The sequence below is a fragment of the Crocodylus porosus genome, unplaced genomic scaffold, assembly GCF_001723895.1.
Source record: "Crocodylus porosus isolate Cpor-Errol unplaced genomic scaffold, CroPor_comp1, whole genome shotgun sequence".
Classification (NCBI taxonomy): Eukaryota; Metazoa; Chordata; order Crocodylia; family Crocodylidae; genus Crocodylus; species Crocodylus porosus.
Window position 1 is genome coordinate 40213602 of NW_017728906.1, and position 11797 is coordinate 40225398.

Consider the following 11797-nt stretch of genomic DNA (forward strand, 5'->3'; position numbering starts at 1 on the left):
CGAACGCCCCTTGTGCAACAACATCCTGCTCTAGCAGGGGTGTCAAACACACACCCTGTGGACTGGATCCATCCTGTAGAGCTGGGTCATTGATGGGGAGGAAGGGAAAGTGGGGGAGATAGCATCCTGTGGCTGTAGTCAAGCGCCCTGGCGAGAGCCCCATGGTGCCCAGTGCTGTGGCTTGTTTCAATGGGGCAGCTAAGTGCCCAGAATGCCAGATCTCTTCTCGCTGGGTCCCAGACCAGAAAGCAGGGGGAGAGGGGGCCTGAAGGCCTAATCAGGCTCACAAGGCCTGTCCCATACCATTCATCTGGCCTGTGGATCAATCCTGAAGCACTCATCTGACTTGCAGGGACAGATAATTTTGAGACCTTTGTACTATAGGTTACTGACTTCAGAGCACTACTCTGTGGATGGAAACATGCTGTCTATACTACTACCATTCAGTGGTCATCAGACACAGCTACACTGAGGGGGAGTGCTTGCAGACCCATAATGGTAATCATGGTGCATATTATAGTCACATGTATAGGGAAGAAAATAATTTCTTCCTTCTTGGTTAGGTTTTTAAGTTACTGCCCTGTTTTCCAGCTGTCCTTGGGGAGTATGCACAGACTGACCTGAGGACAAAACATTGACACTTTGCATACTTTTGCCCCCACTGTTTTCCATGATGATAGTTTTTTGGGTTTTGGATTGCCTTTTCATTGCAGGTTTAGCCATTGTCTTGGACCTGCTGTGGAATCAAACACAAAGTTGCATGAACATCCAGCTGAACTAAGCCTGAGATATTTCACATCTTTCACTAGCAACTTACTCTAAAGGCCAAGACAGAAGGGTTTTTTCCCCCCCTATCTGGTTGCAAGATTTTCTTACTGGATATACACTGAAAGCTGCCTCCCATTCTCATCCTTAATGTATTCTACATCTTCAAGAGTGAGATGAATCCCCATGCAAAAGCTCCTCACAACGCTTAGGCAGGCCAGGCAAGGTTCTTTGTGTAGATGTGATATCTTTTATTAGACCAACTACATAGTTGGTAAAGAGTTCTTTGCAAGCTTTCAGGCACAAAGACCCTTCTTCAGGCATTGGGATATCCCAATATCACATCTACCCAAAGAACCTTGCATGCTTATGTCCTAAGACCAACGTGGCTACAACCAAGAACCCCGTCACAACGCTTAGACACCTATTAATGTTCCATTTAAACCCTCAAAATAGGGCCTTTGTAGCACATAGGTAATGTATAGCCCTTGTGCCAATCCCCAGCAGAGACTGAGTTTCATCCTGAAATTGTGGCCTGTTTTCTCTTTTTAAATTTGGCCAGCATGTGAAGGCCATGTAATAGTTCTTTCCTCAAGCCTTAGGGGAAACCCTGATTAAGGCTGCCATCAGTCCCTGGGCTGGATTGAATTACGTGCCCTTCTGGCTGGCATTCTATTCCAGTGTTTTTCAAATGAGGCCAGAGTGCTGGAACAAGTTGTTGAAGTCTTAAAATGTATTGGGCAGCTGTGTGTGAGAGCCTTTGTAATGACATAATGTGGTGTCATTCTGGTACAACAGACACCTTGCTGGTTTTCATTTCTTACAAATAGGTCTGAGTCTTAGATGGAAAAAATATTGTCTTTGGGACATCAGGGGAGGGAGAGTAATATGCTTAAAGTGAGCTTCTAGTGGCTACAGTGGTAAATAACTGATTTGTTTAAAGATTTTTTCCAGACATTATGTTTCACCTTCCTGCTCCAGCAACATTTAATTTTCTTTAAAGGGATACAAAGTAAATGAAAAAGTCTCCTAAAACCTCTTTATTGTAGTATGAAAATTCATCGGTGAACTTATATTAGCTCTTAGATAACACATTTTCTCTTTCTCCTACTTTTTTTTGGAAGCTAGAATAACAAACTGAAGAGAAGAAGGATGATGTCCTGGTTAGGGTGTGGTGCTAGGAAGCTCAGGAGACCAGTTCAATTCCCTGTTCTACAACAACCTTCTTGAAGGGCCTTGGGCAAGTCATTTAGGATTTGTGATGACAGATCCCAGTGAGGGCAAGACTAAGGATGTCCATTCTTGTCCCCAGACATGCTCCAGATCTGGAAATGTATCCATGAAACTGCTCCTGACTTGCCCCTCTGTGCCTGCTCTGTAGTCCTCAGTCTTTGGTAGGTCTGCAAGGGGTCACTGAGGACAAACCTTAGAATCACCATCACACTGTTGTGAGTTTGGAGCCCATCAGCAAAGTGCAAGTGGGCAAGGCAATTATTTTGAGCAGAGGGCTTCTTTCTGAGTTTTAGCAAGCCATCGAGGGCCGCATGACAGGCAGCTAGGGACAGATAAATATTAATTTTCTAAATTTTTTAGGGGCCTTGCGGGCCGGATAGAATGGCCTGGCAGGCCGCCTCCAGCCCCCGGGCCACGTTTTGCCCACTCCTATTCTATCCCATATTATCTACTGCTGCCACAGTGTAGACAAGTCCCTGTTAGTCTCTCTAACTCATTTTACTCATTTCCTTTTCTATACATTGGAGATATAATAGCCCTTCCATGCCTCGCCAGGGTAAAGTGAGGTTCAAAATATTAAAGGCTAGAGGTGCCTAGGGAGGGCCACCTACATACAATAGACAGAATTTAGGATGAGTGTATATTATCAAAGTATCTAGTAGCATTGAACTGCTTTCAATATTGTTCTTTATCCCATTCATTGTACAGCCTAACACATTTTATTTGCTTATTTTACTGCATCTGGACTTTGAGCAAATGCTTTCACTGACCTGCCCACCCCAAGTTGTTTTTTTTCCTTTTAGTTAATTTAAAACCCACCAATGAGTATCATGTTCTGAAAGGGTGACCTTTTTATGAGTTCCCCCTGTAACTTGCAGCCATGAAGTTGCATCTTCTGAACTGTAGTTAGGTCCCACTGGAGTTTCAGTTTACCATGTTGATCAATTTCTGTATTTTCAGACCAAAATAACACCATTCCGGGGTTGGTCAATTTGCATTTCATTCCTAAACCAAGACACAGTGATGAACTTCATACTGACACCTTGAACCCATTCACTTCTTTGTTTCAAACCATATTAAAAATTAAAACCAACAAATATTATAATCCAGCCCATTTCATTTCTCTGCTGAATACATTAGAGGCTACAAGTCATGTGGAAACATTCCAGAATGGTCTTGGCTAGGTAAAGATCTCTTGATAGATGATTGAATAAGCTGTCACACTGTACCAATTATGTAGTTTTATGGAAGGACCCAGATTCTGGAAGACTCTTCTATAGCAACTACTTCCCCAGGAGGATCAGGAGCCAGAAGCCTATAGGGATAACTTCAGAACTTAGACCTCCCCTTCTGTTCATGGGTGGACATGCTGCTGATACTCCAGTCCCTCATTCCTCCCATGAGTAACAAGGACAACCGAGGATGAACAAGAGGCATAGCAGCAGACCCAGGCTTCTGGACAAAAAACACTTCACAATCTCAGCATCTGCCTCAGGCTTAGCAGGGTGTGACAGCCTTCCTGTACATGCTCCCTGCTGGTTCTGCTAAATGTCATTCTGGGCCATTGAGCCTGAACAATTCCAACCCCTCAGGGTGGCCACGAACAGCAATAGAAGGGAAACTTCTCATGTTGTGGAAATTCCCCATACTGCTGCAGCAGCAGGTAGAAGGAGAGGCCTTCATAGGCTTGGATTCCTACTGACATGAAAGAAGCTCTGCTTTTTGCATTATTTATGAATCCTACCATATCTTGTCTGTTGCCTTCTTCTCAAGTCTTCTGTCTTTCTTTTCTCCCTTCACTTCATCAATGTCATCCTTCCCGTTCCCTTTTTTAAACTCACTTATTTTGACCCCACCTTCCATCATCGTTTTCATAGATTTCATAGACGTTAGGGATGGAAAGGACCTTGTGAGATCATCGGGTTCAGCCCTCTGCCAAAGGGCAGGAAGTCAGCTGAGGTCAGATAACCCCAGCAAGATAAGCATCTAAACACTTCTTGAATGTGTCCAGAGTAGGTGCTTGCACCACTTCTGGGGGTGTCTATTCCAGACTCTGGAGACTCAGCTGGTAAAGAAATTTTTTCTTATGTCCAGTCTAAAATGGTCTTCCAGCAGTTTGTGACTATTTGACCTTGTCTTCCCTTGGGGTGCCCTGGTGACCAGACATTCTCCCAGTTCCTGATGCATACCCATTATGGACTTATAGGCTGCCACCAAGGGAATAAACCATCCCCAGGGAATAAACAGTGCTGACTATCAGCCTGACCATTTCACTTGGATGTGATATCTATTTTCCCCTATCTTTTGTCTATTTGTTAGTTGGCACTGGAAAAACTTCAGAGAAGACATTCTGACTTTCTATATTCATTTAGCACTGAGCTCCATGGGGCTCTGACCCTGATTCAGATCCCTTGGGGTAGATTTCTGTTCCCTTTTCTGCACCTAACTGGTCATTTGCCATCAGTCTGTCTGTCTGCTTTTGGCTGTGGCTGTGCTTTGTGGATGAGTAAGGGTGCACTCTACACACTGGGTGGGTATGTGCAGTGCACGTATGCCTGAGTGCAAGTCCTGGAAAAATGAGAAAGGAGGTGCACCCTCCCATGTTTTAGTCCCAATAGTTGAATGTTTAGGGAACCCACCCAGGAAGCTAGGAACTCAGGTCCTAGGCTCCCTCTTTTACCCCAAGTGGCTTTGAGCCTGCATCTCTCTCTGGTTTGACAGTACAGTGCTTTGATCCTTACATACAGGTCCAGCATTATCCAGACTGATTTTCAGTGCACTTGAGACTCAGCCAGCATGGCACTGGATCAAATGGTCAGACAGCAGTAGTGCAGAAGTTTCTGCCCTGCTGGTGCAAGAGTCCAGTGTCAGCTCAGCTCCCTTCTAGGTAGCAGCAGCCATCTCACTGAAGCACACAACCTCTTGTTTGCTCTGCTCCTCAAATCCCCACATATCTTTTGCTCTCTTGGCTGCCCAGAGAGCCAGGTTCAGAAGGAATGCTGAAGAGAGGTCTGGGTAATGCCTGATCTGTGGTGTGGTGTGTAGAGTGCAGTGCTGGGAACTCAGCAATGCAGGTTCAAACTTGCTTTAGCAAGAGAGACCTAGAATCTGGCTTTCCTGCCTCCTGGGCATGTGTGGTAAACACTCAGGTATTGGACCTAAAACAAGGATCCTTCTAGTTCTGAGTGGCTATATTTTTATGACTTTGGCACATGTCCACAATGGACATGTGAACATGGTTGAGTACCTGCCTGGCCAGTGTGTAGCATACTGTGCATACTCAGTCTACATGTGCATGTTTACATATCCATAGTGTAGGGAAAGCAGAATCGCAATCTGTGTATAAGTGCTAAAAATAATTTCATTTAGATTTACAAAGGGAAACAGAATTCTTCCCTAGATGCTTCTGTGTTGTGTTTTCATAATTTGCCTGGTTCAATTTTAATTTTAGACTTCAGTCTTAGATTCAGACCAGTTTCTAATCCAGGTTGGGTAGGCTACATAGTCAGGGCCAAGCTAATTTAGAACTATGTTAAAAAATATAGTTTTAATCTTGGTCCCTGCCTTCCTCACTATATATAGACTCCTTCACTGGGGTTTCTTTCCCCAAATAAGACACTTTACATGTGCTCATAGCTGTTGATTGGATCATCTGCACACTACCTTTCCAATAGTCCTCTTCCCTCCTATCTTCCTACTTCTTGTTCATAATACCCCTTTCCTCCAATAAACGCTTTACTATTTTACAGCAAATTATATTTAAAGTTTTTAATCTCTCTTGCCCTTCTTTTATCACTTATCCTTACTTTACCATCTAATTTGCATTACTTTTTTATTCTCTTAAACCAACATGTGGGAAAGTGAACATACAACCCATCAGGAACATTTCGAATGCAGGTTTTTTTTCCCCTCTTGGCGATGGACAAATAGTCTTACCATGACTGATACCACTTTGATTTTGTAATGCAGGCAATTGGGTAATATATATCTATATCTATAGCTATATCTATCTAGATATATATCAACCCCCAATGTTTGCTTGTAAACTTAATAGATTTAACTGGAAGTCATTGAAAGTTAAAAGATTCAGGACCCTATAATTATAATTTTGTAGTCATTTTTTGAAAGAAGAATCATAGTTTATATGTGTTGTATGAGAAATCTCTAAGGAAACAATACTTCAAAATATAGCTCAGTATTCTACATAATAGCTTTAAATTTAAGTTGGTCTCAATCTCACCTGTATTTTACCTGTATGACCTCTGACATTCTTTCTTTGAAGTACCATTTTAAATCTCTCTTTATTTCCTTTTATGTAGGAAGAAAAGGAGGAACATACAGTGACAGAGGTACAGTAAAGTATTTTGACACTGTCTTCACCTGTTATGCATATACAATTCTCATACTTTTTCCTCTAGTTCCTAAAGCAGAAGCTAGCAAATTCTAGCCAATCTCTTTAACATTTCCCAGTTATAAACTTAATAAACTGGTTAGGGACTACCATATTTTGTTTCATAGAACACATCCTATTTTTTTGCCAAAAATCAGCTGCTGGAAATTGGGGTGCGCAAGTGAGGAAATACGGTTATAGCCCTTCCTGTTTCTGCCGGGGAAAGCAAAATTAAGGCTGCACAAGCTTCTCAGTGAGCAGCACAATGAGCATGTCATTCCAAATCTATCTACTTTTAAATCTATGACAGAACAGAATATTATGTTGGATGGCTCTTGCCATAGCTATGTCGGGCAGACATAACCTCCACCTCCCTTCCTTCCGGTCCTTCTATTCTATGGTTCTATGGATGGTTACTGCACTGCGTGCACAGACTATGAGTAGATTATGCTGCTATATTACTGTAGCAGCATGCTACACCAAGGAAGCACACTGCTGACGATCACATGTAGACACATATAATCGCAACACTGCTGTAGTGTGCCATACGGTGATGTAGCACAATGCTAAGTCGCCATAGGGTGACGTGTAGATGTGCCCTTTGTTATCTACTTTTATGAGCCAATGTCTAGAACTGTAAAGACTCTGTCACTGGTTTCCATCTCTGCCCTTAAGAAAAGTTACTTTCTCTTAGAGAAAAGAGAAGGAATATGTATTCATCTTTTGCTGTGGTAATGCTGCTTAGACACCTCCATAAGTTCTGTTACTGCACATTTCCAAACATTCTTCTATCACAGGAATTTTATAAAAGTATCTATAGTTGACATTGCAAATTTAACAGACTTGAATTTCAAATTCAGATCAGAAAAATATAGAAAAATGAGACTTGTTTTCTTGGATTGTTTTCAAGAGCACTAACCAAAAAAATTCTTCTCAAACCAAGACTTTGAAAGATACAATGCAAGATTAAATTTTAACATTAACTTTTCTGTTTATATCAGAGGGAAGTTCATATTGACTATATAAGGTCTGATTCTGTATGACCAGTCTGGTCCCTTAATACAAACACCTATTTTGAAAAATTATTTTATAAGATTGTCACTATAATCAACAGGGCCACTCCCAACTGCACTCAGAATTTATTTTGTGACTCAAACACATTTTTTACTATTTCTGTTATCAGTGCAGAATCAGTACAGATCTGAAAGACAAACTGGGTTCTATTTACATACTAAACACAATTTCCAACTGGAGAAATTGCTGAATCTTTCATTGTTAGCTGTGCAGGAAGGCTCTCCTTTGATTTTAACAATCCAGACAATGTAGGCATGTCTGTTAAAAATAAAACTTCTTTTACTTGTAAAAGGAGTGGAAGTCACTGAAAGACAAAAAACATAGAACCCTACAAAGCCCGTTTCAAAGTAGAACTGCTCTATAATATTTCCCTAAATATATCTTAGAGGAGAGAGTTAACACAGGCTATACCATTTGGAATAAGTAATGACAGCTTTCAGAGAATAAGTTTTTGGGCTGTCTGACAGTTCTTATTAGGCCAGGACTTTTCTTTTTCACTTTTGAAATTCCTTCTTTCTACTAAATCAAAAAGAGTGCTTTGGAAATAAAAATCATGGTTTGTCACCCGCCCTGAGTAATATCAGGTTGTGCAGTAGCCTACTCCTTGGGCATGGATTTCACAATGCAGGTTTTGAGTTGCTGCTACAGAAGATTATCTGATTCAGAATGTCAGATGCTCCATAATATATGCATACATTTGTATCCAAATTCCAATCTTTCACATCTATTTACTACTCAGTTGTATATATTTTCTCCCTTTTCTGAAAAAGGATTTTTTATATTCCAACACTTGCCTGTCAATGCCATTAGGTTAATGCTTTGCATGTAAAAAAACCTGCATGAAACTCATCTGTTCTATTTTTGTTTTATGCACTAATAAAAGTGTCATTGGCTAGAACATAACACATTGGCAAGTATAGGGATCTGTATTTCAAGACAGTTTTCTTTCAACTCTGATCAACTACTATATCCTTATTCTATAATAAGGAACAGGAGGAAGAGGCAGAGGAGGAGGAGGAGGAAGAGGAGGAAGAAGAATCTTAGTACTTTTTTACAACCCATTGTTCTTGAAAAAGTTTTTCAGGTAATTATTAAGGCAGCTGGTGATTTTGAAGTTCTTAAGAAACATCATCAACTTGGAAAAAAAATGAGATTTTGTTTGAACCTTTTTAGCTATGTTTTTGTTACAAGCAACACCCAAGATGCTAGACTTGCAAGAAATTACAGAAAAAGATTGTTTTCCCCAGGTTGTTTACTTTATCTATTTGACAACACTGTATATACAATCAGATGGTTTTCCCTGTGGTCTGTAGGTCTTTCAGACAGCTAAGAAGTATGAGAAAAAGGTACATATTTTAAAGGGAAAGGTGATTGTTAAACTGCAAAAACAGTTGGGGGGGTCTTAGGGCAGGTGTAGTACCTGAAACTTTGAACTTAGAACTCTGTTTTTATGGTTGATTTTAAAGTAACAGTACACTTGTAAATCAAACATATAGTAGGTTTTATATATATTTTTGTATGGGAGCAGGGTATTTATCTAAGTATCAGTTCTTCCACGAATGCCTCCTCTGTACATAAAGAAACTATAGAAGGGCCATGTGGGGTTTCCATACTTACCATATTTGAGATAAATGTTTTCCTTTTTACTATTTGTTAGGGCATCAGCAGTCTATTGCTGTCATCATAGGGGTCCTGTAACCATAACTCCTGTTTCTGCTTTGTCCTTTGTTGCCCCAGGAAATCAGTTGTAGTGCATCTAGTGGTCTCCCTCCAACTGTTGAGGGAGGCTTGTAATTCTAAGTGGGACTAGAGCCACTGTCATAGCTCAACAGATAGGCCTAACTGGAAGGGCACAAGGGTGACAGAAAGTGTAGACATATGTACATTTGGAATAATTTCAAAAGGGGAACTGTTTAAAAGAGCAGCAGAGGCGATGTAATTGTTATGTATGAACAAGCAGAGGAGGATTCAAATGCAGCAAAACTTTAACCTGAATGCATCAACATGGACTTGATGATCTTCCAAGGTCCCTTCCAGCCCTAATGTCTAATATCTATGAAAACACTGAGTTGGAGAGATTCTCCTGCTTTTGAAACCTTCTTGGCTCATTCAAACATAACAATTAGAATATAACAGCTTTTGAATAATTACCCCCTGAAGCTGCTCCAAATGAATGTGTATTAAAAGAGAGATTTCTTGACATGGCCAATCTTAGTTAGGAACAAGGAAGTTAGAGTTTCAAGCAGATTTTCCTCTGAGAGGATAGGGGTCTACTTCTCCGAAGTAAAGGCAGAACTTGACTCTGAACTTGTGTTGAAGTTAACAGAACCACAGCTTCTTCAATGTCAGGGATTACAGTTTTGGATCTCAGCAGAATCAGTGGTCCTAGTATGTAGGCCCAATGCCTCCATACAGATCGGCAGACCTGCCTTCTTTCTTCCATCTGCATTCCAGTTTGTGTTCCTCTTCTGCTTGGGTTTGAAAACAGCTTAAAATTGTTTACCGCTTCAGTGTGTGAAGTTCTGCAGAAGTGCTAATGCTAATTATTTCCTTTTTCTCTCTTCAGGAAGCATACGCCTATGCAGCAGCACCACAGAAATTAAAACTGTCACCTCCCTCTCAAACCACCACTTTGTTCATACCGACATAGGTACGGACATATAAATATGTATCACCCCACAAGACACCACTCTGCCCTAGATATGATCTTTATATATATATTTGGTATTCTAGTCTTGTGTTGAAGTGGGTCTTTTTAATTCTGGCTGATGAGATCTCAGACTGGGCTTTATGTGTTCCAACAGTACTGTCTATGTCTAAGTTTAGATTGTAAGCTCCTTGGGGCAGGGATGTGTCTTTCCACATGTTTGTACATTGCTGAGCACATTGTTAGTTCTCAGCCAACATCAGTAGTCATGCACCAAAATCGTATTTGGAGGTAAAGAACTACAGCACTGAAGGCTCCAAAAAAACTCCCTGTAGACAACTACGTGTTGTCTGGCCTTTGCAACTGAATGTGATTTACACTGTACAGCAGTTTAAATAAACATTTTTATGTCAGACCTTTTCTTTCTGCAGGGAAGCATTCATTTAGCCATAATAAATTATTGTCTGTGTACAGTTAAGTTGCCATTCTAATTCTGTTTGTAGTCAACCTGGCGCTAAATTCACAAATGGGACTTAAATGAGGAAGTCCCACAGACTCCTTAGTTCAACGTTTACTCACCAGTGACATTCGTAAAACCCTTCCCACCAGCATGTAAGTACCTATATTCCCTTGGCACCTAAATTTCTGTTGTTATCCGTGCATGCACCTGCCTAAGTCATGAAAGCACTAGAAGTCATAGACAAGCAGGTCTGGAAGGGACCTCCACAGGTCATCAGTCCAGCCCCCTGCCTGAGGTAGGATCTTCCCTGTCCAAAACTTCCTTTGTAAATCCATAATCTAACTTCCCTGTAAAGTTATTATCAGCTCTGACACAACACAAGACATAACACCTTAACCTGCCATGGGTAAAGCAAGGGAATCATAGCAGTCAACATTCTGCTTCTGTAAAATGTTAATATAAGCTCAAGAGAGCTTAGGCAGAGATCCATGCCCCTCCACTACAAAGGAAGGCAAAACCTCCACCCTCATCAGCCATGGGATAAAATCCCCTCCTGACCCCATATATGGCAATCAGTCTGACTCAGTCATTTGGTGCATGGATTCTAGCTGAATTTACCTCAGCCCCTGAACAACACAGCAATTGATTCAACTAACTCCTGCTATAACGTTTTGGAGTAAGGGTGTCAAACTCACCCCATGTCCCTGGTCAGATCTGGATCATGGGGCTTCCTGGTAGGCCAGATTTGCAGGGTCAATGGCAGCTATGGTAGCGTTGATGGCACAGTTAGGGGAGTAATTTGCCATGGGCTAACCACTGGCTTGCTGTGGTAGAGGCAGGGCAATCAGCTGCAAGGTGAACAGGGCTGTGTTAGCACACTCCTTGCTCGCCCTCCAGCTACCAAAGACCATGTCTAATGGGGCCCTGGGCCTCCAGATTCTGTGACAGGCCCCACCACTAGCCACACTCCCAAATTCCCTGGGCCCCAGTATCCCAGGATGGAGAGGCTCTGCAGGACTGTGGGCTGTATGTTTTGACAACCCTGTCCTAGAAGCTTAGCTTCCCACTGAACCACAGGCTGTAATGCTATTTAATAAAAACACTTACATTCATTTTAAAACAATGAGTTTACTTTTCAAAGTCTTTACAAAAATCCTTCCTGCCATTATTAAGAGGAGATTAATCCAGCCTAGATAAGTCATCCTTGTGCAGGGAGCCAGCCCAACGC

General features: G+C 41.5%; 1 protein-coding gene across 1 annotated transcript in view; it reads left to right on the forward strand.

Annotated features, from left to right (window-relative positions):
• LOC109324971 (SH3 domain-binding glutamic acid-rich protein-like) overlaps positions 1 to 11314 on the forward strand; it is a 48649-nt gene extending 37335 nt beyond the window's left edge. Inside the window, exons 6-8 of the mRNA XM_019557110.1 lie at positions 6318 to 6347; positions 8450 to 8546; positions 10029 to 11314. Coding sequence (XP_019412655.1) covers positions 6318 to 6347; positions 8450 to 8506 — 87 coding nt within the window. The 3' untranslated portion in view covers positions 8507 to 8546; positions 10029 to 11314. The remainder of the gene's footprint in view (positions 1 to 6317; positions 6348 to 8449; positions 8547 to 10028) is intronic.
• Positions 11315 to 11797: the final 483 nt, after the last annotated feature.